This window comes from Tinamus guttatus, unplaced genomic scaffold (genome assembly GCF_059628265.1).
Source record: "Tinamus guttatus ecotype Peru unplaced genomic scaffold, ASM5962826v1 Tinamus_guttatus_pri_ptg000246l, whole genome shotgun sequence".
Classification (NCBI taxonomy): Eukaryota; Metazoa; Chordata; class Aves; order Tinamiformes; family Tinamidae; genus Tinamus; species Tinamus guttatus.
The window spans coordinates 3,630,932-3,658,610 of NW_028288780.1; the positions used below are offsets into that span (position 1 = coordinate 3,630,932).

At 42.5% G+C, this 27,679-nt stretch overlaps 1 protein-coding gene across 1 annotated transcript; it reads right to left on the reverse strand.

The window, feature by feature from the left end:
* Positions 1-234: 234 nt before the first annotated feature.
* GHITM (growth hormone inducible transmembrane protein) lies at positions 235-10,580 on the reverse strand. Its single transcript, XM_010224797.2, has 8 exons — positions 10,436-10,580; positions 9,034-9,133; positions 7,938-8,049; positions 6,541-6,682; positions 4,771-4,879; positions 2,939-3,127; positions 2,248-2,419; positions 235-1,492 (listed from the first exon to the last, which is right to left on the reverse strand). Exons 1-8 carry the CDS (start codon positions 10,562-10,564, stop codon positions 1,405-1,407), a joined length of 1,041 nt encoding a protein of 346 aa, XP_010223099.1. The 5' UTR covers positions 10,565-10,580; the 3' UTR covers positions 235-1,404.
* Positions 10,581-27,679: the final 17,099 nt, after the last annotated feature.

Genomic DNA, 27,679 nt, shown 5'->3' on the forward strand with positions numbered 1-27,679 from the left:
TCACACTTACTGGGACACTTTACTGGGCCACCACAAGTGTTGATCAGCATCTCTTTCTGGGAAACATCCTTAAGAGCCACTGAAACTGGAAGCCATCTTCATGGATTCCTTAGGGATGTATGCATTAGCGTTCTCACAATAGAAGAATTAGTCAGCAAAATATTTACAGTGCACTTAACCACATTAATGCAAGGTAGCAAAATATTTCCATTAACACAGAAGTGAACAGTAAGCTTGTGAGGCTAGAATTTTATTGTTCCACAAGTCAATACATGAGCATAGCATGCTTATCAGAAAATGAAAGTCCGAGTTGTTGACGTTTGCTTAAAAATTTCTTGTGCCCAAGAACTCACACCTCTTATTCCAAGACAGAGCAACAGAGCTTGGCAAGTTTACATTTGCTAATGTCAAGTCAACCTCACTGATAAGGAGCATTTTAGACAGAGCTAATCATAGCAATGTGGAGAAGAGTTAAGGAAAGAGGTAAAGATGCAAGAGTATGGTAATCTTCTACTTGGGTTTACACCAGAACATCCTTAACTGCCTCCGTCAGTGCCAACTGTCCAAGTTGGTAAGAGAAGCTGAGCACTGGGAATTCTTCCCAAAGATTGTCCTTTACCTGCAATACTGCCATTTCATCACTGGAAAAAACCACACACCTCTATTGCTCTCCAGCAATTGACAGTTTTTTTTCATCATAAGAGCCTAGTTACTATTATACTCAGTTAATATGAAAACTCTTGTCTTAGTTTCCAGTGCCTTAATATGTGCTCCAGAAAAAGACTGAAGTTTTCATATAGAATAGATGCTACATAGCTTTGTCTTCCTGTCCCTTTCTGTTTTTGGTCACCTCATCCAACCAGGCCAACATTTTTAATGGTTACTTAAGCATTTCTGAAGTTTCTACTGCAGTTAGTGCTGTATCCAATTTCTACAGTTCTTCACATATCACTGAAAGATCATTTTACACCATCTTAACTGAAAATTCTTTATCTCAACAGCATTTCCTTAAGTAGCTTTATCCCTATTTGCCTAAGGGAGACCACTTTACAGATTACTTCCTTTTACTGTGAAATTGCAGTAAAAAGGAAACAGGAACTGCTTTCAAATCTATTAAGAAGATGACAAATTATTTTACTCAATATATTAAAAATAATTTACTTTCCCCAAATAATGTACAACTAGAAGCAGTTCACACCATTTTAAACAGAAAACTAGAAAGTGTTCAAGGAAAAACTATTAAGTCTGAACATTGCACTGAACCAAGAGTAATTTGCTGAAATACTTTAAACTTCCTGACTCCTGCAGCAAAACTGCTTGCAGCCACAAGTTTTTATTGAGCATATGCACTAGGCAGACAACCAAGAAGTTTGATCCACCAGACAGTTGCAGAGGAGCCTTGGTTTACTTCCTCCTGCCACTCCCACCAGTGGCGAGCATGGTGGCCACCCGAATGAAGATGTTCAGTGTATCCGTGTAGATGCCCAGGCACCTAGGAAACAGGAAAGCAAAGGAAATCTAGTTGAACAGAAGTAGTATTTGGTTGTGTCTCATACCATTATAATTCATTTTTAAAAACAATTTCTAAGGGCCTGTGACAAAAATCAACTATAGTGTCCTCTGAAAATGTGATGTATAAAACCTATACCTTCTTGGTAGGTCTCACTGGACAGCAGTCCTCAGTTTTTATGCTGAACTTCTATTTGCTTACCTCCAAGGATTTTTAAAGATTGGTACTCTTTACCAATTATTTTACTTTAATGATCAGGAATCCAAGGAAGGAAGTAAGCAATTCACCTAAGATCAGAAAGACAACCCTTGTAGCAAGGAAGCTACTTGCTTAATTAAACTTGTACTTGATGAGTGTTAATTAATCCTTCTTTCTTTACCTATTATGCTGATAAAGCTTTTTTTATTTTTTTAAAGTAACAAATATAAGGTAACTACAAGAGAGTTAACATGCCTTGTCTGAGGTGATATTGACTGATATTTTCAGAGAGCAGATACAAAAAAACCTTTCCCTTCTGAGTTAACTTTTTTAGAAAACATTTTCATATTGTTGGAAGCACATAAAATATTCTCTAGCTTCTATCTCAAGAACCCCATGGCTCTTCACATTTTAGAGCAATACACTTTGACAGTAAACAAAAGGCTTTTTTTTTTTTTCCTCAAAGCATACTTCCATCTGAAGCAAATTCTGATGTGGACACTGCAATGTAACACAGACTGCTAACGCGGAACACTTACGCATTGATCGGATCATATTTAACTACTCCGTAGTAGGGCAGGGTCTCTGCACGCTTGATAACATGCTGGGTATCATAGAGCAGGAACATGCCAAAGAGCACCAGCCCACCATAAACGGCTACGGAATACAAACCAGCACCAAAAGCAGATGTAGGAGGCAAGAACATGGAGCCTGGGAAGAAACAATACAAGAGTGTTAAAACTACTGCAAGTTTCTTATTCTGGATAAACTCACATTTCAGTTACTACAGCAAATATTTTTCAAGGAGTACTCAAAAATTGTCATGTGCTTGTAGTGTACTTGCATACCAGCTACTTTCCTACACCCGCATACAACAGCTGGAAATAATGCATATACAAGTTGCCACGGGAATTTTAAGCACGCTAGGGAAACCCATACTTTTCTTTACGTGAAAGTGGTTCTGTCCCTGTGGCTTTTACATAGCAATGTACAGAAACAAAGAAAGGAGAAGGAGCGGATGAGAAGGTTTGCTGATGCTTACGATCCTCCCTAGTCATCCACTGGCAGCAGTCAGAAACAGAAGCCATCACTATCAGACATTTGTCAGATTAACACTGGCCAGAATTGTAATTTCACTATATACTTTGTTTCCAACACAAAACATAGCATCTTCTGCTGTACTAGTGAAGGCAAATCTTAACTGGGGACAGTATGTAAACAGTGTTTTACCAATTGAGGAAGCAAGAACAAAGCCTAAGCCTATTCCAAGGGGTCCTCCCATATTCAGGAATTTTTCGCTCGGCGCACACATGGCCACAGTGGAGAGCCCTCCAACGATGCCAGCTGTGTACCAGGCAGCTCTCACCAGCAGGGGACCTCCCAAGAAAGTTAGAGGAGCCACCACTGCACCCATCACACCTGGTTAAAGAAAACAAAAACAAAGCCTGTTAGCAACAGATCTGCTCAAGACTCCACCTGCTAAAATCATGTTTTTGCAGCCAGACAGTATAGCTCAAACTATGCCATTTACGGGACAAAAATGCCGTTGTGCTTGTCTATGTAACTATCTGGAAGGCATGAAAGCATGACAGACTGGCAATCTTAAAATAAGTGACCTACTTTCACCTAGTTCTAAAGAATATTCCAGGAAAAGTGGTTGTGGAAGAAAGCTTTAGGACTAGCCAGCATATTGATCTATTCAAAACACAGCTGGTCAGCAGATACTTTGCACAGAACTGCCAACTACCTACTAGCAACAAGAACACTCAAAGCTGAAAGGCAGGACAAATTTGTGCTGCAAGAAATAGTTAAGTGAAGCTGGATTTCTCACTGGAGTCTTGTATGAAGCCTCCATCTGTTCTCTTAATGTCAGATTGTAATAATAACATATGATAACAACAACCACTGAAATAAACTTGATTTCCTCTTTCATTGATAAAAATCTTTAGCTCCAGAGAGTTAAATACTATTTCAGTGCCTAACACTTGTCATTCCTCAACCATAAATTGTTTCCGACAAAACATGTTAGAAAACAAAAACCACTTATTTCAAGTAGTGGCTTGCCTTATTAAGGCAACTTGTAAAGTTATTTCCTTCAGTGCGAAACTAATCTGTAAGCCCATTTTACACACCTCACGAGAACATGCATCTAGGAAGCTGTTGTTTAAATACTAAAGTGCCAAGTTTAAAGTCAGTTTTCAAATATCCTTTATTTAGCACACATAGAAGATTCATCACAAGACCATTAAAAAAAATCTTTCATATCAATAGTAAATAAAATATCCTGCTGAAAAATCTAACCCTTCTCCTTAAAACAGGGCTTTAGTAAACAAGTTCCCTTTTCCAGGAAAGCTGTTAGTAATAAAACCAATTCACAACATTGCAGGTGGTGATGACGACACTTCACACAACAGCAAAAATAGCTGCTAGCTCAGTAGCTGCTAGCTCATCTTAACATAATGTTGCTGTCTTTCTCCCTGCATTATTCAGCCTAGCAACATACTGTAAAGACTACACAAGCAAACTGAATGTAGGCCGATGTTTTACAATGAGTGCAGGCTAAATATTAATGGTAATAGTAGGCTTTTGTGGGAGAACTTGATGCAAGCAAAACTTGGCCTTCACATTGCAGCAATTCTTGTAACTGAGAACACCAATGTTTGAACAATTTCACTGTAAAAACAAGTTGATATGGCTAAGAGTGCACAGCAGCACTTAGAGATGCTACAGTGCCATAAAGCGGTCAGTAAACCAAACCGATGATGCAGTTCTATCCCATAGGGCATATTTGTATCAACTTCAAAAGCATGGCTTTATACAAGATTATAAAATATTAGAGTTGTGTGAAGGACACTTAAAGGTCACTGACATTCAGTTCTCACAGGTCTCTGAAAACTACAATTCTCCTGAAACTGTATCTAAAGTTCACTCTAAAAACCAAAGCTTTGTTAAACAGGATCACACAAAAAATAAAAAACACACAATCACCAAACACACACCCCACCACACACAACCAAACACATATTCCACTATAATGAAAAGTAAAAGTAAAACCCACATACCTGAATGCATCATCCAGGCAAGATGCTTAGCTGCTGGACTATCTGAATAGGATATAGACCTGACCAACATTCCAGCACCAATCATAGCTGCAAAAGTTGCACCTATTGCCTACAAAAACACAGCATTAGACCCGTCAGTTTGGCATCACCACATATGGTCTCTGTTCTGCCCCCAGATACGTTCTAACTTGTGGATTAGAAATTAACAGCCTAATGCTGAAAGAAGAGTAAATTCTTGTTTTCCTTCTACTCAATCTTTTAAGAATTTGAGTTCAGTGATAAACTTGCAACAATCTCCTACTTGTGCACAACAGAAGCAGGAAAATCTATGATACCTCCGCTCATTCACCCTGGGTTCCTGAAATGTAAACACTATCTTTCCTGTACACTTCTCCACCCAAACCCAATATTCAGTTCACATATGCTTTTGCTGCCACTGATTTTTAAACCTCATCACCTCTCCTTATTGCTGCTTCTGAACAGAATTTTCCAGCAGCTAACAAACTGGTCAGAAAGGTTCAGCTTCTAGTTAATCACCAAGGATGTATTATTAAACTAATCACTGCAGAATTATGTTGATGCCGGCATTTAACTATCATTCTTCAACTACACTTATCACACATGCACTCAGCAAACATTTTATGAACAGTTTACTTGGGCAATTTAACTAGGAGTATCGTTTTGGCCTTGGCAGACAGAAGGTAACTTTCAAAGAGACATACAGAAGGGGACAGGCTGGAGTAGGAATGCATTAGAATGTACCCGGTTTTAGAAAATGATGGAAATAGTACTATTAGTCTCTGATGGCTACCTATAATAGGTTCTTACTAGCAGATAGCTAGTCAAGCTAGCATAGAACTTGTGTAAATAGTTTGTCAAAGATAAACTATTAAAGGAACATACCAGGTGCAAGTCAGCAATGTAATCGGCTACCATACTGAAGCTGAATTCCTGTCTTAGAAAGCAACTGTACTTAAAATCCAAACAAACAAGAAGTAAAGCCAAACTATTTAGTTTTGCTACTCAAAGCAATCAAATCATTTAAGACAGAGGATCAGTATTGCTCAGGCCACTTTAACCTATCTAGATCCATTCTGTAAGTTACTCGGTATTTGCAAAGATGAAAGTATCAACCACTGTATTAAAAGCCAGCAGCTTTGAAAGATGTGTACTGATCTTAAGAACTCGAGTCTTTAAGAAGTAATGTCACTTACTGAAAGCAACTTAGCTTCTCCCTGCCTATACCTACGCTCTCTTTGGATATATGGGTAGTCACTATGCCACAGCTTTAATATGTACATAGGGTGGTGTTTTGAAAGCACCAATGTATTCTTCTGTAAATCTTTCAGCACATTTCCTACCTACAACAGCACATTAATAAAGCCTGATAAAGCCAGCTAGCAGGGTGCTATCTGGTTTTACGCAGTTTAAGCTTTCGACAATTCAGAAGCTAAGTAATGGAACAGCTATGATTGTCACTGTCCGCCTTGCCTGACGTACCTGCGAAATCCAGTTGCCAATGCTTTTATCACCACAGTTTTACACCACAACTTGTAGGTACCAAGGCTTTCATGATGCCCGCTTAAGGAACATTACCTCCATGCATCCCTTGCTCAGCTGAACTCTTCCTAGTCTCTGGACCACTGAGTTTAATACCTTAAGTTTTGCACCATCTGTCACAAAGGAGTCAAAATTTTGCATTTTTGATACCATTTGTCACACCTGGGACCAGTCACTCAGAAAGCATCTTTAGATTTCGCATGTGCTTACTAGCCACGAGCCCCTTGTCATAAGGCTCATGAGCGCCGGAGACCTGCTCACTGCTACAGCAGACAGTGCAGTCAAGCCAATGCTTCCCGCAAAGTACATGTAGGTCGAGCGAATTCTGTCCTTCACATACTGTGGCCAAATGCTGAAAAATATGCAGTAATGCATAGTTAGGCAATTATCAGTACCAGCATTAAGATCAACCAAAAACATGATCAAAGCTATTAAGTCCATTATTAGATATCAGACGGGTCTCATAATAATGCTGGGGTTTAGCAACAACTTATTTGGTATAGCAATCAAATCTTTAGAAATATTGCAAGTCACAAATAATATAGTTTTGAATCAACACTATGGAGGAAGCATGTAAGAACAAAATAACCAATGTTTTAACTACAAAAAAAAAATGTGCATACATAAATTAGTAAAAACCTATCTGCAGAATGTGTATCAAGCATGAAGTTCCCTGCTGAGCTGTCCACCAAATGCTGAGTCATAACGTACATATTTATCAGGCATCACAAGACACACAAGTCATTACGAGAACTCTCCAACAACAGCAAGAGAAGCCAACATCACAGCTTCTCTACTACAATTCAATTGTACCATGGCCAGGAAACCTCCCCAGCTAATACCAAGAATAAACATGCTGCACACATTTTCTACCATTTTACTCTTCTGATCCATTACTTGAAGGCTTGTGTAAGAATAAAAATACATGAACACTAGTTTTTAGATGAACAATTTCATATAGCTACAAGCAGTGATCACTTCCAACTGTTGGTGGGGCAAAAGCAAGCCAAAGTGTATCCAGCACTTACTTGCCCAAGCCTCAGCTTATCACTATCCAAAGCTGAAATAACTATAGGCTTTGATTTTGCAGTTGGTTTTTGTTATCCAAGTAGTAATTCATGCCACTTTTAAGCAAAACAAATTCATTACGAGCAGGGCTTATGCTAACATATGGAACATGTGCGAAGGAAATTCTCTCCTCAACCTTCTCACAGAAGGTTGTACTGAGGTTTAAGGAGCGAAGTCTCACAGTAACACCAGGCAATGTATTCTTAACTGGTATTTTTACAGATGACCAAGTACCTTTTCTAAACTATCTGTGGGATCTTCATGAAAAGTACTCATATAGCCTTTGCAAGCAAATTTTAAATTTGCCAATAAAGAACAAACTCAAGTCAATGAATATGCATATAAGCTGGAATTACCCCAAATTTGCTTTGGATTTTATGCTTAGAAGTCTTGCATACCAGAAGTGAGGGCTGTTTGGGGCTTCAGAAAGGGTAAGTCAGACATACACTGAAATGTACAGCAGAGAAGAGGCAGAAGTAAGCACAGGAGGGTGTCATTTCATGGAGTCTTAACTTAAAATAATAAGTCATCTTACTTACACAGCTTTTTCAATAGCTCCAATCTCACTGGACATGCCCATTCCATAGTAACACAGAGCTCCCAGGCCAACAGCAGCCCCTCCAGCAACAACTAGTCTTCCCAGGCGATCAGCTATATAAAAAAAAAAAAATAATGCGCTTATGAATGCTTTTTCTTGTATAATAGCATTTTTATGTAATAGTTTAGGTAACTGATCCTAGATACAGATCTTAAAGCTTCATTTAACTTCAGTAGTTGTTCAAGAGTTACTGTTTTATCAGTTCTTAAAAAAAAAAAAAATTGAAATACTCTAGATAGCTTGTCAACACAACATAGATTCATAAAACAGAGCAAGAAACAGGAGACTAGCCAGTCACAAACTTTATTGATCTTCATTACTATAACAGACAGGAATCCCAACACACACTAATTAAGTTTTCTAGGAGAAAAATTGGGCCTCTCTCTTTCACAGTCATTGATCTACCCTTAACATTTGCTCCCTCAAGAGCTCTCCGGTAACAATTAGATCCAAATCAGTTCAAAAAGAGATTTCCAAAGCTCACAGCCAGCAATAAATGTTTCCTCTATTAGTTTCTACTGTGTGATTCTTTCAGATGTATTGCACTCACAGGCATCAGAATATGGCTGCTATTAACAATATTAAGCATACGATGTTGGTGTAACTGAAAAACAGCTGAGTGACTACTTTGGGCTGCAAAAGTCCTTTAAAATCATATTTTTTCTAATACATTAGAGACACAATTTTGACTAGTGAATCTAAATACTATTTATCAATTCAATTCTCTTGCTGAATATTTGCAAGTCTCATTCACAGAACACTGCTATTTAAACAATCCATTTGTGATCCACCGAGAGAAAATTTCTCATAATAGAAGCTCAAAGAGAAAACTGGAGGCTTCTCTGTACCATGTGGTCTTTGCCATTTTAGACATTACTAAAAAAGACAGACAAACCAACCCTATCCACTAGAGAGAGTCATTAATAAAATTCAGTGTTAAAAAGTTACTTTTCAATGTATTTAATGGATTCAATAAAAAGCATTGCCTCGAAGAAGTTTAGAATTCAAGTGTAACCATTAACGTAGAGCTTCTCTACCTTTGATTGCAGTTTCTGCAGATGGCTCAAATGCTGCTTCTTTGATCTCTTGGCCAATTTTTCCACGTCTTATTCCCGTTCTTACTCTTGTGGCGTAACACTGTTAAAAAGTAACATTAAAAAAATAACTTTTTTTAAAAAAGGGACATAAGAGCAAACATCTCTTATTAATAAGCTGCATTTACAGACTAATGACCAAATATTTTTAAGGAAAAACAATTTACACTTCAACAAAAATAATACCATTTACGTGGTATCCTTAAAATTGCTAGATAGTCTCTTACTCTGTTCATACCCCATAAAAAATGGAAAAGCCATGCTCAACAGATCATGAAAGCTTAAGAGCATGCGTGAATAAGTAGACAGTTGTTCTCTAATTTATGCATTCTGAAAGCACAGAATCAACACTCTGAATTTTCGAAGTATTTACTTCAGCTAAAAGACAAAACGAAATGTCTGATTTTCTTCTTCGCAATTCCCATGGTACTAAAAAAAGGTCTTAAGATATAACTTTCTCTCCGTAAAATGGTGAAATTAAATGCCCTTACTCTCCTAAGCAGAAATGAACTCCAATTTATAGTTACATTTATAGGTACTATATTGGAGAGCACAGCGTAAATTCTGCATTTTTACATGTTTAAGACTGACTTAGAGAACAAAAGTTGAACAAAGGTCTTTGAAATAAAACAAAAATATACACTATAAGCTTAAGATCATATGTAAAAAGACTCATATGTAAGACAAACACAGAAAGGAGGCAAGAGAATTTGGCAAAGGTGCTTTCCACAAGTTCATAACAAAAAAGCAATCCCTTTACCTAATGCAACAGTCCAAAGATAACATTAAATTGGAAGAAATTCCTTGAAAGAAGATGAGTGTTATCTCTAAAGGCAGCAAAAGCGAAACATCTCTCACTAAATGGACAAACTGTTCTCAGGACACTAACAACTGACTTTTGACACCACTGATGAGATCACGAGTTGTGTGCCAGAGGTCAGAAACTGCTCTAACCTGGGCTAGAGCTCTACACATGTACTGTGACTGAAGTCGCTGTAGATATATTGTTTTGTACAGTAGCAAGACATTTACAATTTTTACCCCCTTGCCTCTTTCTAGGTATCCAACAAAAATTCTTACTCACCTTATCTGATGAAACTTATCCATTACTAAACACCTCCCTGAAGTTCTACAAATTTCAACAGGGAACTTGAACTGCTCTTAAAATCCCTACCCTGTAATTAAGTAACACTCTTCTCTCATCAAGTTAATACAGGAACCCCATGAAGAGCAACAGGCTCATGTTCAATGCACAGCAGATACCACCTGTAAAGTGATTCTTTTGGAAAAAAGATTTAACCTTTCCATATGTAAACAATCAGAAACATTAGTAAAATTACCATACCTGGCTAGGCTGCCACAGCTTGTATGCCTTTATATTGGTGGTCCTCAAAGCTGGAGAAGTCTGAACGATGGCAGGCCGGATAGTCTGGCATGATAACGTCCTCAGGCATACTAGCCTTGCGGCCAGCATGGTTGCTTAAATGGTTAATATATTTCTGCAAGCACACAAGGAAAATACACTTTACTATTTGCATACATGATTTTCAAACAGGGTATGCTTCATACCCATCCCTGACTACACTACATAATGGAAACAGTACTAATATTGGATTTCTGCAACTCAAGAACACTCTATACGTTTTTAAGTACATAATTTAACTCTGCTCTACCTATATTTGCTTCCCATTTCAGTGAGAGATCTATTTCCCACAACAAACCATATATCAAAAAACAAGAGGCCAATACAGCTCCTTACCATCATAACGATGCTTTACGAGCATTATTATGCACTCACTAGGGCACCGCTTCCAGGCACAACTTTGAGTTACCTGGGCAACTAACTTCCATTTTGAGAAGCAGCACTGCAACATTCTGCTCTCCGAACAGCACCACGTGCTCCAAATTGACATAACCTTCAGCTAAGTATAAAGCCAAATGAGCACATATCATACATATACCATGTATGTATGGTGGAGAAGGTTTAACAGAGACTTTCTGTTAAACCGCTAAGACGGGTTTATTTCAACAACCTCTTTGAATTGGCTACTTTTATAGACAGGATGTTCAGTCAAGGTCACAAACCTGGGCAGATCCCTAGGACAAGTAGGAAAGGGCCTGCATATCCTGCAGGTGCTGTTAAACTGCTCTGTTAACTTACTACAGCTGCTAGCTTGCTTCAATAAACACTAAATATGTCACTTAAAAGAATTCTTTGTAGTTTCACATACTTTAATGACCTTAACCCCTCCAACACCCAATACGCTTATTCTAAAAACTATTCATCATTTACAAAAAATGTCAAATAAAGTTTAAAAGTACAATAAAAAAAGACAACTTTAAATCTGAACAAGAAGTGGGCACCCACAGCAGTAGACAGTGCAAATCAACTGCAGATAGGCAAAGAGCAAAAGAAACAATTTGGCCACTAAAAAACATACAAATCCACAATCTTCCCCCTGAAACTCCAATCTCAAAAGCCTTTTTATACTTCCATAGGATAAGTATTTTCAAAGGTACATCCACTTCTCTCCAATTACACTCCGATTTCCACTCAGATAATACTTTTTTCAGAACTTCCGGTGACCGCTCTTTGAATTTTTGTATATTTGGAAGTTAATACTTATATACATGAGATGAAGAACAAAAACAGGTAACAGCAGAAGACTAAGACGATAAAGCAACACCAGCAGTTCAGCATTCCTACTGGGAAGCACAGCAGCAGAGAAAAAGACTGCGACCAACTGCTGCCCATTCCATAAGGTCACTGGCAGAGCAGGGCCTGCGAGACCCGCAATCCAAGAGAATCGCCGGCCCCACGAGCTGCGGCCCCAGACACACACGGTACCCACAGGCCTCGCTAAAGCGCACCCGCGGGGAGGCGCACGGGGGGCCCAAGCGCGGCCCAGAGGCGGCTCTTTCCCCCGTGACGGCGCCCGCGGCTCAGCCGAGACCCGCCTCACCCCAGCCCCCTGCCCGCTCCGCGCACCGCTCCGCGCCGCTGGGCCCGCTCCGCCGCACCGCAGCCGCAATGACGCCGCGCCGCCGGAAATCACGTGCGGGGCTGCTAGAGCCGGCGGGGACTGGCTCGCCCGCCCCACGTGACCCTCGAGCACGCACGCGCCATTGGCTCGCGGCGGCGCGCGCAGCGTCACCCGCCCGGCGGCGGGGAAGGCGCGGGCGCCATCTTAAGTGAGGCCACAGAAGCTTCTGGAAGGCCTCTCTAGCGGGGCTCCGCGCGGGGTGCTGCTCCGTTATGCGTCGCGGCTGGGCGCCCGGGACAGCAGCTGGGGCTCGGCCCGCCGCAGCGACCTCCCGCCGCCTTCTGCCGGCCCGAGCGCGCCTCGCAGGAGGCCGCTGCCACCTGGCTGCACGGCAGTGCTCGCCAGCCGCCATTTTAAGCGCGGTGGGCGAGCACGGTCGCCGCCATTTTGGGGGGCAGGGAAGCGGCGGTGCCGCCCGCAGCGCCCTGGGCTCTCTCGGGGCTTCTCCCTCGCAGGCCACGCGCAGTCCCCGGGCTGCTGGCTCGCAGGGTGCCCGGCTGCGCGCGTCTCGCGGTCCTTACCGGCTCTGGTGCGCTGCGTGCCCCTTGCCCCCGCAGAGCTGCTCCCCGTTTCCAGCAGGTGGCATTAGCTGTGTGAAAATAAAGGAGAGCACGGCTGTAAAAGTTAACTTCACCTTGCAGGAGTGCCATAATCCCGAGTCTCTGTGTGTTTGCCCTCCATTTTGTTGGCAGCCGCCTTTGCTGACATGGGCGCCAAAATGGCAGGGGGCAGAGGCTGCCCCAGCAGCGCCAGCCTGAGCCGCGTGGCTGCCCCAGGTGCGGGTGGCTGCCCTGCACCTCCAGGCCTCAGCCGGCCCATGGCCACCCTGGCTGCTTTCCGCCTGCGAGGAGAAGCCTCACTTTAAATCGCCAAGAAGCCCTGGACCTCCACACCTGCTTCCCTTTGCAGTAAAGCAGCTTGCTCAGAGCTGGGAGTCCCTCCTCCTCCCATTCTTAGGCCTTTCCTCTCCGGGGTGACACCTGGCTTCACACGCATGCGCTGCCTGCCCTGAGGAAGGCGGTTTTGCACTGCTGGATGAGCAGAAAGAGGCTGCCGTGCACAGAGCCAAGAGGGAAGGCGCCTGGTGGCAGCCATGCAGGCCAGCCCAGCGCTGAGCCTGCCCTGCTCCTGGCTTTTCTCAGCGGGTGGTCCTTGTGCAGCCCTCCGTGCCTGGGGCAGCCCTCTCCACCCCCTCCACTGCACCCCAGGTTTTTCTTTCCTCCAGCCTAACCCTCGGCACAAGCCTAGGCCTGGACAGAGGCTGGTGACACTGCTCACTCCAGAGACTTCGTTCTGCAGCAGCCGTTTGGTCAGCTCTGCACCAGCCCCGCTCCAGCTGCAGCCCTGGCTGTCTCAGCACTCAGCTTAACCCTAGTCTGATCCTCAAGCCAGACTGAGACCACGCAGAAACGCGGAGCGTGGTTTTGCAACCCTAAGTTTGCCTTGGAAGCCCCAGCTACAGCTCTGCTTTCTTGCAGCATTAACACTGCAGACGGGCACAGCTCCTCAGAGCCAAGCGAAACAGGCTGCGGGAGCCCTGAAGCCGAGATCAAAGACAAACATGGCAGAAAGGGGGTGTGATAAAGGCTAGCGCACAGATATAGAATGAGAGCTAGAGAAAAAATGCGGAGGGTCAGGAGATTGGCCTCCCTATACCTTGGAGTTTCCCTTTTTAAACTCAAAGAACTAGAATATACTGACCTGCTAGTTTGCAAAATGAAAGTCAGATAAGAAAGATCCAGTGTGGAAGAGGTCTAGAAATGCAACAGTACCTGGGACCTTGGAGAAGAATTTGAATGAAAAGACTGAAGCAGGGGAATGAACTACAGCAGGGAAAAAATTCCATGTGAGGGGGGCCAAATCCAATGGGATTCAAGATCTGATGCTCATTTTCTCTGAAGCTTATTTACTTTCCTTTGTAGTAAATGAAAATCCATGGCTTTGAAGTCTGTAGCCCCAAGGCCCTCTACAATTGCAAAAAAAATGCCCATTTCAGGCCACAAATATGTTGTTTATTTAGAGACTTAGAGTGTTTATTTCAGAGTTTGTAACACTCCATAATTGTTCTGTACTAAAGGATTCATTATAATAATTAGTATTTAAATTTATAGTTCAGTTATTAATAGTAATAATTTATGCAAGGAATAAAACTTCTCTCACTGCAGCATCATCGTAATGTGAAAAAATCTCCTGGGACTTTCAAATAACATCATCAATCCAGCTCTGTGCCAAATTGTTTCTGTAATAAATAGTTTTGCCAGAAACTACCAAATTCACAAAGGGCCCACAGTGCAGAAAATTCATCAGTTGTGCCTTTCTCATAGAAATTTAGCTACTGGATGAAACTTGTTTTCTATGAAACGGTCAAGTTTTAAACGCTCTAGCCAGCTAATTTACTGATTGTGCTCAAGTGGGAAAACAGTGGCCTCATGTAAGCAAGTCCCAAACTATCTAAAAGCTTCCGAGTTAAAACCAGCCGGTTGGAGTCTGCCTGTTGGTGCCCCTGTTCCATTAGTGCTTTTCTCAGCCGGGGGCAGTAGCCTGTGCCGGGGCCAGCCTGCGGTTCCTGCGGAGCGGCAGAGCAGCTGGCCGCGCTTCTGCAGGGGCTGGAGCTCGTGCTGACAGCAGCGTGGCGAGCAGCGCGATGGCAGCCGGCCGCACACGCACAAACCTGCTCTTCAGCTCTGATGCTCTGTGTCCAAGTGCACCTGGTTCGGGGTTTGGCGTCCTCATTAATCAAACCCTGGAGAAGCTTGCCCAGAAATGGAGTCTCCATGCTTGCAGATGCTCAACTCACTGGCCACGGTGATGGGCAGCTGCTCCAGCCAGCCCTGCTTTAAGCAGGGGCTTGCAGCAACCAGCTCGTATCCAGGGGCTCCTGCCAAACCCAGCCATGCTCCAACTCCGTGAAACGTCAACAGAAAGATGAGTCCTGAAGGACTCTTTTTTTTTTTTTTTTAGGGAGGTTGATATTCACCTATAATAACTGCTTGGAGAACGGTAAACATTTACTTTAGGCAGCACGTATGGAAATGATTACATTTCAGAAGAAACAAAAATACTCAGAAAAAGCGCAAAGATACTTTGGAAGAGTCTGAACCTATCTTCAGAAATCAAAAGAATGAATAGGAATTTTGGGGGCTACATTCTACAATTTTAACAGACCGTATTTTCACCTGCAGCAGGCTCTGCATGTGCTGCAAACATCCTTACGCAGGCAGGATCAAGCGCGGTTCCGTACCAGGAGGTTAGCGCGCAGCTGTGCGCTCTGCTGCAGGGCGGAGCGGCGCGGGGCGCCGATGGCTGCCGCGCTGCGTCGGGACACGGCGGTGCGGACGGGCAGCAGCGCAGCCCTCTGCCAGGAAACGGCCCCTCACGCAGGTTCAGCTCTGCGCTCTGCCTTGCCAGACACCCCAGGCAGGACCATAAAAATCCTTGCACTTAGCCCAGTGCAGTCCTGGAGAGCAGCATGAGCCACAGCAAGCCCATAATTGTGCTAATACTGTGAATTTTGAAGTTTAGGCTTATAACTGCAGCTCTGATACCGTCTTGCAGACAGAGACAACTTGATCAGAATGTTCACACGGCTGTGCCCACCAGCAGAAAATAAATGAGGCTGTGGCTGGCACAATTTCTCCTTAGGGTGAACTTTGCCACTGAGGTTTTTCAAATTAGAGCTGACGAAAAATGTTTTGAACGCTTTTTGGCTGTGTTGACTGTAGCGTTGCAGATAGCTCTCCCAGCACGTTGCAGGGGACTTTCACACGGAATCCGTAGCTCCGCTTTGTGTTACAAATGCACGTTCAGTAAGCATCATGTTCTTACTTTCGATTAGGTATCATTAAACGGCGTAGTGCAGCACGGGGAATTTGCAGAGACAGTACTGATGTCTTTATCAAGAGGCTTGCTCAAAGCCAGGCAAGAGAAAATACCATTAAAAAGAATATCTCTGCTATGGAAGGATAAGGGATGTGGACAGAACAACTTCCATGCTGGGAATTAAACAGCAAGAGCAGGTTGGGATTTCCCAAAGTGAAACAGCATCAGTATTTTTGACAGTTTGAATAATGTTTGAGCTCTTGGTATATTCAGCCACATCTCCAAACACAGATAAGATGGTCACTTCATTACAGTGACACTGAACTTCGCTGACACAGGATAGGGCCTTTACTCATTTTTTGACAAAATTTGCACTTTATATATATTTTTAAAAATACTGTATTGAAATTCATACGCTTGCATGTGTATTTCATATTAAAGTACCTTCAGTGTAAGAATATGGCTGGAGTTAGAGAAAAAGAATAAGTGTTTGTGAAAAAAAACATAATAGATGCTGTCAAAAAAGTATCATCTTAAAAGAATTTCACATTTTGTCTGTCTTGTTAAAACAAATGCACTGTGGCAGGCACGTCTGGTGTGTAGTATTGTCTTTATTTTTAAGAGATGGCTGGACTTTTATGCATGTAAAATGTGTCTTAGGCAAAAGAAAATTAGAAAGCGTTTAGATAGTCATTGTGTGTTTTTGAAATAAATGTGTATGTGTTTGTGCAAAAGATCCACTTAAAATAGAAAACAAACAATATGTCTGCAAGTTCTGAAACTATCTAGAGAACAAAACAATACATCTTGAAGAACAAGCGTATCACTTTTGTTCTAAATGACTGCTTTTATACTGCTGGAAGTGTTCATCCATAGTCATTCATTTCCATGAAAACACTGCGATGCCTGCAGCTAGGAGTTTGCTCTGTGAGTACTTTGCAAACTTCTAATTTCCTAAGGAAAAAAAAAATCCTTCAGGTACAATTTAGGGAAACATGCATTTTCTATGGAGTAACAGCTTTAAATTAACTTTGGAACAAGTTCTGCTCTTGGGTTTTTTTTTCAGTCAATATGATGTTTGTCTTCTGAGGCACAGTAAAGACAGGAGTTTTGTAACACACCGCAGTAATAAAGAAACTTTTGCTCTTAAGATCCTAGGTAGGAAGATCTATTAAGAAATGCCCATTTCCATTTCTTGATCATTCATATTTAGACTCTACTTTGTAGAAATGACTTTGCTTTTACACTATAGGCTGTACTCAACCATTTTATAGGTTGGATTCTCTGTGGCCCTACCACTAATCCTGATGACCTTGTCTCCAGCCTGTAGTCACTTAAATATATTCCTTTGCCCTACCAAATATTAATTATAAACTGCTACTCGAACACATAATTAGGCAGTCACAGGGGAGTTTGATAGAAAGTCTTACATATTCCATTAATTACTTATTTGATATCAGATTTGAAAAATGGAGGGCTATTGTTGGCTATCAAACCCCAGTTCAATGAGATCACTTAAGCTTTCAAGCAACTATGGTTCTTCTTGGAACAGCACGCGAACGTATTTAATGTAAAGCACACGCTCAAAACTTGTTCCTTTACATTAGTCGCTTTAGTTCCTGAAGAACTGAGTGGTGGCTACTCCAGCGCTCAAAGCTCAATGAAGATGAACAAGGAGCTGACATTATATGGTTATACGTGAATACATAAGGTAGAACATTTTGTTCGCTGAAGAGTCTGTTTGAATAAACTGTACATAATGGGACATTTCTTCTTCATGATCCATGTGTTGCGTCTATAGAATTAATTATGTATTTGCATCCAATGCTAAGAAAAGCTCTCACAATTTTAAAATATTTTTCTACAAAAAGGTGAAATCTACGCGGACAGCATGAGACCCCTCACCCCCAAGAAGTTGCTATTCATTTTGTTTAAATACAACAAATACTCATTTCCCTAAATGCCTGTGAACCACAGACTGCAGCAAAAAATGACCTGGGGCTTTTTCTAAAATTGCTGTTTGTGCTTTCTAATTACTTCTAACATGCAGGGAACTATTCTCTGCAACTTCTTGAAAAAATATAATACTCTCTGATATTTACTAAGCTTTGATTTAGAGTGATTGGCTTCCACCTGGATGGAGGGAAATTTTCTTCTCAGGAAGTTTATTAGTACATTAAAAGATGCAAATTAATTCGTAATTCTTTTCAGTTCATTCTCTTGGGAACAATTACACAAGGAAATTATTAACGTACAGGAAAACAACAGTTAAAAGTCTCAAAGGGCAACAGCGATGTGGAATATATGAAAACATTTAAACCTATCTAATAGCACAACTTGGTTATCATAATACCAGTTCATGAAGCAATTCTAGTTTGTTTATATTTGCGGTCTGACTGCAGCCCCAAGGTGCACATAAGGAGCCAAGGACCTGGCAAGATGAGTCGGTAGGGGACGGCCCGGGTCTGAGGGGCGCGAGGGACGCGCGGGTGGGAGCCGGGTGTGGGGGATCACAAGGATGCGGCTTCCGTCGGTTCGCGAGTTTCCGCATTCCTGATGTGCACTGTTCATGAGGATCACACACAAGAATATTCACTTCAATGTAAGCCTCCGAACTCGAGCCTCTGATAGATGAGCTAAATATTTTGATCCAGATAATGAAAATCCCTCAGGATCCAGTTAATATTTGATGAAAAAACAGCAAACCCACTTGCTTTTCTAGGCTTCTTTTGATGGGCTTTTTTTTTTTTTTTTTTTCTCTTCCCTCCTTTTAGTTTAAACAACTCAATAGCTTTCCTTTTCAGCTTTCCTTTCATAATTTATCTTACATGCTTTTAATGTTATACGTCTGATGAAAATTTTAAGTATTTTTACAATCAGAGTCATAGCACAGGGTATCACCAGGACACCTGCAGTTCCTCTGGGATCTCTCTCCACGTTGTCTCTCTGACACGTGGCTGTTAATGAAAAGGACCGGGAGGGAAGCACTGAACACACAGATAACAGGCACCGCTTATGGAGGGAGGTTTGCCCACCTCACGGGCATTATCCTGTGTTAAGTAACTTCTCTTTTCCTATGCTTTAAGCACAGCCACATCCACGTAATACTCAGCTTCTGTTGTTGGCTAATACCAATTTCCTTGAGGTCACCACATGGAAAGTCTGATTGTAGATTAACACGCTGGGACAAGATAAGACAGGGATGCCACTTGAACTCACAGAAGATTAAGTTATGGATATGCAAGCATAAAATAACTTGTATTACAGACATGCTCACATGCAGCTTTTGCTGAAGAGTCTAGAGCACAATTCACAAACCGACAAGGATTAAATCTGGAAAAAGTTCCACAAATATTTCTCTCAGTTCTCAGAGCAAGAATTAAATTACCACGAACTAAACAGCATGGACTGACAACAATAAACCCTCAAGAAGATAAGCGGATGCAGTAGGATATAGAAATCATCCAGGCAGATAGTTATATTTCTTGTTCTGTTTTCTTGTGACAGTGGAAGGGCCACTTCCAGATATCCCTCCCTCAAAATATTCCAAATCCTAAAACCCAAGCCATTATTTTGACAAGATAGAGAAAGGAAAAAGAGAAGTTCATACACATGAAAAAATAGTATGGGTGAAAGTATGGTTCCAATTCCTGTTCTGTCCTGCTCCTGCAGTTGCCTGATTGCACAAAAGCATTTCCCTTTGCCAACCTATAACAGGCAGTTTGCTTCCAGAGAAGCAATTCTGTCTAGTCTTTCTCACAGTTCAGTTGGAGCTATTGAGGAAAAAAAAAAAAAAACACAAGATCATCTAATGCCATCGTTCTGTATATTTAAAAGAACATATGAACCCACGACCTTGCAGATAAAACACTGCCAGGGACCCAGAAGGACATTTCTGAGTGGCATTTCTGACTAGGGGCTATTATAGCTAAACTGTTTCCAAAGGCAGTTTTAATTACATGAAAATACCAGCAAAAGTTTTTGTTGAGGACCACAGAGTAACATATAAAAAATAACCTTTGTCATTTTTTTTTTTTAAAAAAAGGCATGACATAATTTTAGAATACTTCAGGGGAAGGATGAGACACCTTAGAGGACTGGATGGAGATATTCCATGTCCCCAGAGAAATGATTTCTTACGAGGCCAGCAGCGAGGTTCAGTGGCAGAAATCCCTAAGCTCCTGCTGCTCTGATCTGCCTCCTTGGCAGCAAACCAACACCACCAGCCCAGTGTAAATTTTAAGTGCCAGATCCATATTTTTCCTTTGAAGTGCAGCCTTAAAGGATTCGCGTAGAGCCCTGGAGAAAACAATATTCAAGTTAAATATCGTCATTCTTCCAGAGAAATGACTTCAGTAGCTACTCTAATTAATCACGGTCATTCCCTCTCCATATAGGCAGCAGACAGGAAAAAAGGTGCCATCGAAGGCCAGCCTTACCGAAAGAGTTCCCCCTGCTTTAGACGCAAGCACAGAGGCCTGGGCTAACACCAGGACTCTGCATGTGAGAGAGGAAACCGCGAGCTCTTCTAAAAAGCAGGCTCTGGGGTTGGTCAGGGCATTCCTAGGAATCTGGCCCTTAGCAGTGTAGGCTTTTGTCTGCTACCTCCTAATTGTCCCCACAGCAGAAGGGGAAGCTCTGATGTAGGGGTAGGAAACACTGAAGCAAGAAATCACTGTGAAAAGGCAGCGATGCCTCATTGACCCAGCACATTCACATGGGGATGCCCAGGCCAGGCAGGGTGGCCGCGGTGGCGGATACCGCACGTGCTGCCATCGCCGCCCCATGGCAAACGGACGGGAACTTGGAATCTCACCGTGAAAATTATCTTTTCTTCTTTGTGATGGATAGTGCTGCTCTCATCCGTGAATAAGCATGAGGTGAGCAAGTGCCATGAAAACGTGCTGGTTTAGTTTTGAAGACATTTATGGGAAGACTCACTGATTGCTAAATGATGGAGAACAGTTATAATCTGTTATAGTTAATTTACTACTACATAAGTAAAAATGTGCTAAGAACAGCACACTTGTTAAATTAAAGCCCACTTAATGATTACACAGCAGTTGGGAATAACATCCAGTTAAAGAGTAAGCACTAAGTGGATGTTTTCTTTAGAATCATTCATTTTAGGAAAATAAGATGACAGAAACCCTTTACATTTTTGCTAGATATGAAAAGAAACAAAAGGGCAGAAAGTAGACGAGGAGGGATTTCTTTTAAATGTTAATTCATGGTGGATACTGGAGTACTTAGTGCTGCTGATATAGCTTCCAAGAGAAGGTTACTGGAGCTGATTCTCCACCCACTACAGCAGGCTGAGCTGAAGTCAGTAGTGCTGCCTGGGTCTTACAACTTGTAACACTGGAAAAAAAGCTAAAATGCTCTTCCGGATACTATCTGCTTTAGGCTCCTAGTCGCTTGCTTCCCACCCGCGCAGCATCTGCACATGCGATGCGTAAAATCAGCAGGAACAGCCAAGCCTCAAGGGCGGAGGACGGCGAGCGACAAGCCGCGAGGTGCCCGGCGCAGCGCCGAGAGCCAGGGCTGCCTCTGGGCGCGCAGCTCCCTCGGCACGCGGCGGCTCCCGGCTGCGGAGCCTCGCTGCTACGCGCGTCGCTTCGCACGCTCCTCCGCGGCTCCCCGTCCTCCTCGCCGTGTGCGTGTTGTCGTTGCGTGGCGCTGGACAAGGGGATTTGCCATGGAGATGTATTCGCTCCCTGTCTAATGAGGCTTGCCTAATTGGTGGCATATGGGATCTTAATGAAGACTCCATGCAGGACGCCGTTTGTCTAGCAAGGACTTCACAGTACATCCTTCTGTGATTTGTGGATGACCATTAAGAAAGCTGGAATTATTGCAATTACAATATGATTAAGAAAAAGACATTCTAGCATTTTCTGCCTGTTGATAAAGTAAGACCATCTGCATGTAGAGCAAGACAGATTTCAACTTCTTATTTCTTCCTATGGAGACACCATAGGAAAGGACTCAGAAGAGCACTCAGCATTCATCAAAATGAGAACCACAGTCCTGAAATCTTTGTCTTGCAGAGAGAAAAGCCTTCCATCCACAGTAAATCATAAACACTGAAACCTTGCACTGGGTGCAAGGGGAATTCTTACAGGTGCCCATCTGTTCAGCAAAACTGTGTCAGCACCTTTCATTGCACCTATATCCTCCCATGTTGTGGGCATGCACCGGCTCTATTTGCCATACTCTGAAGTTCTTAGGCTTCATTGTAGACCTCTGCAAACAAGATAGGGCCCATGGAAGTCAAAGAGCTCCCGTTCTCCTACCCCAAGCGTTACGGGTTTTTAACCTTCTTCAGGTCCTCTGGAATCAATGGCCATTTTGGAGTGGCCATAAAACAAACCTTTTAAGTCCTCTCCAGTGAAGTTTTCAGAAGAACTCCACTTTATATTAAGTCATGAGGAAAAAACATTGAAGAACACTTAAAAACATAACTGATTTTGAGTTTTGGTCCTATCTCTTGAAAAGCATTTGGCCAGAAGTGATTAAACCTTGGCTGAAAAGTGTTAACTGGTCAGAGGACACTTGAGCGTAACTTGAAGTGGGAAGAGCTTTTTCTTTTTGAGACTATAGATGGAGTTATGCTTATGATGGAAAGCAAGGCTCACCCTTAACTATGGAGCAAATACAACCTCTGCATAATAATGCTGCTGTGCAATTTATTCATCTGGAATGTTCTGTCTGCAAATAGCCATATTGGCAAAGGGCATATTGTAAAGAAAAGCAGCAGAAGCTGCTGCCTGTGAAGACTTAACATAAATAGATAATTTTACAAGTGCTTAATAGTAGTTACTTGTAAGAGGAAAATAATTTAAATCATGCTCTGCAATTTGGATCTTATTAATCATTTAGCACAAGCTCAGGAAAGTTGAGATGTCCTAATAAAAAATAAATACTTCAAACTCACATACATAATGCCCCCATTCTTGAATAGAAAGTAAATGTCAACACATAACATTTAAATAATCTGCCCGTATCTTCTCCATCTGTTTTATAAAACATTTTTTCCCCTCTTCCTAAAACTTGGATCTACCCTTTCAGCAAAAACCCACAATAGACTGGCATAGGGTAGCAAGTTTTTAAACCGGAAACAAATCAGAAGTAAATGTAGACACAGAACATTGTGTCTTACTCAGAGCCATTCAATTTTAACCCCAAAAGAACTTCTGTACAGGCTCTAAGGTCTCAGATCATTCCTATATCAAGCCTTGGACTTCTGAACGAGGTGAAAACTCAACATTTTAGCATAGGAAGATGCCAATTCTGTGAAGGGGAGGGAGCTCCTTCCAGGTGGACTCTGGTTCTGTGACTAGAACCTATGTGCCTGTGTTCCTAGGCTGCCTGGGAGAAATGAGGATTTCTCCCACAGCAAAAGGATTTGGACTGAGAATGCCTGGAGGATACCCCGTTAAAACACCCTTCATCTCTCAACAGCCACACACACCAAGGGAGCCCTGCAGGCCCTTGGCGCTGCCTGCTTAGGACCACAGGTAGAACACAGAGTAATTCTGCACAAATGCGCTGAACTTCAGGGCATCAGCAACAGGGATCCTGACTGTTCCTACGGCCTTCCAGAGTAAAACTGAGCAACCCCCTTGGGGATGGGATTTACAAAAGGAAGCCAAAAGATTCAGCAGGTATTAAAAACCAGAGCAGTCTGGATATCTGCTTCCTTTGGCTGCCTTAGTTTCTCCTTGTCCACCAGAGTAAAAATGGTGATTCATGATACCTCCTTTTAGCAAGAATAGAACCAGCTGATTGTAAGAACAAACCCAATGAAATATTCAGCAATAAAATGGTCAAGTCACTAAATAATGCATTCATCTGGTTGACCTTTGCAAAGTTCCTTGGAGGTGAAGTGCAAACTATTATTTTTTCCACAGTCTATTCCTGGGGCAACATTGCTATGAGAACTCTATATTTCACAACGGAAGCAGCTCATTTTTTTAGCTTTAATTATGCATGTTCTTCAGTAGGTGGCCTTCCTCCTTGGTAGTAGGTACTGAATCAATGACCTGGCAGAGTGCTAATGGGCACTGTGCTGCTTGAGGCGCCGTCTTTCACAAGAGATGCTGAGAGCAAGGTCTCTTTTCTTTGCAATTTTGATAACTCTTGTGGCACTTTTACCTTTTTTTCTTTTCTTTTTTTCTTTTTTTTTTTTTAAATAATAGAAGTGTTAGCACCAGTGTCTTGGCCAAGTTAGGTAATTACGTTCTGTCTTCCTAAATTTTCCTTTGTGCAGCTATAATTTGATGTGGTGTTTCTTCTCGTCTTGCCCGAGGTTGTTTGTGTCATTGCTGGGCGCTCCTAAATAACTGCAGACAGCCCCATTTGCGCTGCGTTCTGCCTCGGCGACGGCTGCGTTTCAGCTGCCAGCGAGGCCACTCCTGTACATGCAGTTTGTGACCCATTTGCAGAGCAACCACAAGATCCCTTGCAATGATGACATGCCAGTATTTACCTAGATGAGCTCCAGATTCTCTCCTCTTTCTCCGTTTGGGGTTAAACTACCAAACTTCATCCTTCTTCTGGGAAGTATGCTGCAACAAGCAGCCTCCCTCTGCGACAAAATGCAGTATTTAGCCGCAAACTTAACACATTAATCCCCACAAAGGGATGCAGGGCAGAGCTCCCTGTCCCGGTGAGGGCTGTTCCCAAACCAGCCTGTCCCGGGCTCCCTCCCTCCTGCCCCTTCCCTCTTTGGGGCAGCCTGTGGCCTTGGGCTCATCAAGAGTTGCCCTCATGCAGCGTCCTCCCCTTGGCCAGCCCTTCAACACGCAAACTCAAACCAGCTCTGCTGGAGGCTGGAAATGAAGCTAATACCAGATCAGACACGGGTAGCAGCCACTATTAATCCAGAGAAGCAAAGGGCTTCTTGAAGCCCTTGTGTTGCCCTGCTGCTGCTCAGAACGAGGTGGATCAGCTGAGCATCCCTCCCCCGAGTTCTGCACATGCATATGCTTTTAGGTGCTTTAAGGAAAGGAGAGAGGAAAAAAAAACAGGGGAATCACAGTTTGCCACACAGAGCACGCTGCTCTCATGGGAGAGAATAAATCAAGGTTGTCAAGTTTTCATCAGCTTGATTGAAAAGTAGGCTAAAAATAAATATTACAAAAACAACAAAACAGAGGTGCATTTCAATGCAACCTGTGTAACCACAGCCATCCGAAACAGGCTTATGGCTGTATCTCCTCATAGTTTCCAATACAGCTCATGTATTCAAAGTCTCAACTTGAAAATAAAATCATAGAAGCAAAACTTGCATTGCTGTAAATCAGAAAGACTCCACTGATTTTTCTGATTTACTCTATTTGAGTAATCATAACTATGTATTGTCTCACTTTTCTTTCAAACCAGAACTTCAGGCTTTGGAGCTCTTCATGTCAGTAGTTTTGTTGCTCTCACTTCGATCACTTTTTCTATTTTTAAAAAATACAGCATGCTTTTAATGGGTATTTTAAAGCTATTCAACCTTTCCTCTTGCTACCCAAAGATATTTTGCACATGAAAATACCCATTTGGTCCCCAAATCACCACCATCTGCTCATTTGTGGCAAGATCCAACTTCCATCACAGTGAAAGGGAGCCTTTATTAGGCCCTCAATGGGAGCTGGATCTTGCCATTAGTCATGGGACCGGCAATAAGCTTGGATTGCATTTTCCTGATGAAAATGAGATAATTCCTTTATTCGTCACTATTATTTTCTGTAATGTCCTTTCAATGAACAAAACTAAAAACCTCCATTTTTTTGCAATTTATCCCGCGTACCTAAAGCAGCTGTTGTTTTCCAGATACCTCCTATCCTGGCATGCCATCCCATGCCAGAATTAAATGGCACTATAGGTTTGCTTTTCCTCATTCAGGAGGAAAGGCTGGGCTCATACATGTGCTGGGGCTTTTTGAAATTGCTGAGCTCTCCTTTGTGTGACGCTCAGAAAAAAAATACACTGCAATACCAGGGATTTAGTTGGGTTATAGGATCAAGAAAGAAAAAATGAAGTCAGTCATTGGCAGAAAGTGGAGATTAAATAATTGAAGCAACCTGCCTTGTGTAAGTATCAGCAGCAGGAAAAGACTCAAATGGGTTTTAAACTTGCATGAAGTTTCTCATAAATTATCATCCCGAGGGACTTTGATAATAATAATAAAAACCTTGTGTTCCGAGAGGGCATGTGGGAAAGAGGGAGGCTGTGGAGGTGGCATCCCACGTGGGACGGCTCCCTTTGCTCCTGGGGAGGAGGCAGCGGCAGCACCGCGAGCGCAGAGCGAGGCCCGCTCTGTGCTCACTTCTGATCCCCGGAATACGGTGTGGGGTGGGAGGTTGCTGCTTGCTTCAAAATGTTTCTGCAGAGCTCATTGCCACAGTCAAAGCTATCCCAATGCACCTTGGGGACATGGCTCATGGCACTAATTTCATTTGTATTTTCATTTTTCTAACTTAGATGCAAAAGACATCATATTGACTTTCTCTGAGAGTATGGCCAAGTGCTGCAAGTTCACAGCCCCAAACCCTGACACCTCCCATACTAAATCCAGAGTTCCTGGCAATTACTGCTTCAGATGGACACATGCAGTGGGTATACTGGGATAAACTAGGGTGTTAGCATGCATGGGAGTAATTGCTCCTATTACAATTCCATAGATGATTTGCTCATAAAACTGTTCAAGTCTATAGGGTTGTGAGGTAGGAATTTGCCTTACATATCCTAGTTGCCGCTATGGCCCAGTACTGAAAAAACACAATACTCCAGAGCAAGATAGCAGGAATGCAGGAGGGGAAATTTCAAGTATTTTCAAAGCTGGCAGTGACTGGAGGAAAGAGCTTTATTCCTGCTGTGCAGGTATGAGCTGGGATTTGTCTAACTGAATTACAGGTCTACAAAACAAATATCTGCATCTGAGCTATTTTGCTCAGCTCCCTTTTCAACCAAGGGGAGGAATATCAGCAACTCTAGTTTTTCTCTCCTCTTAAGGTAGAAAGTGAACAAGCACATACAAATCATCCTACAGAAAGAACTGCTCTTGTCATGCATTAACACAAGACCATACACTGCTAGCTCTAGCACAGAGACATGCTGAAAGTTTGGTGAGCTTGAACTGACCCTTAATCTCTACCTGAATTCTTCATCGGCTCAGGATTGATGGTGCCCAGGCACAGCTCTCTCTAGCCGATCCTAAATTTAGCCTCTGTGTAGCCCTGCATAAAACCACTGAGTATGAAGGCAACCTGGTGCCATCTGAGTATGAGGAGAAAACCAAATTTGCACAAAATGCAATGTATGAAGAATTCCGGCCCTGCTCCACAAAGGAGGTGCGATGCCTGGTGGTAGCAAGCTCAGATGCCTTGCAGGGCAAATGAAGTGTAGAGAGACACCTATAGACTGATGGGAGTGAAACCCTCATTCCCCTAAAATGCTGTGCAAATCAGGCCGTCCCAAAGGGGCTTTTAGCTGTACAGCTAATGTGGAGCTCAGCAACAGCCAGCGGGGACAGGTTTTGAGGGGTATGTGAGAATACAGATGTCAAAGGCAGGAGAGATCCTTGCGCGGATCGCAGCGTGACACAGCGCAAGAGCTCATGCCCTTCAGCTCCATGAAATGCTTGGCAGGCAGCGGCGCTCAGCGAGACTCTACACGCAGTGCCTGTAATGCTTCTTTTCAGGCCAACCAGGTTTTGTATCTTTTTTTCCCTAAAT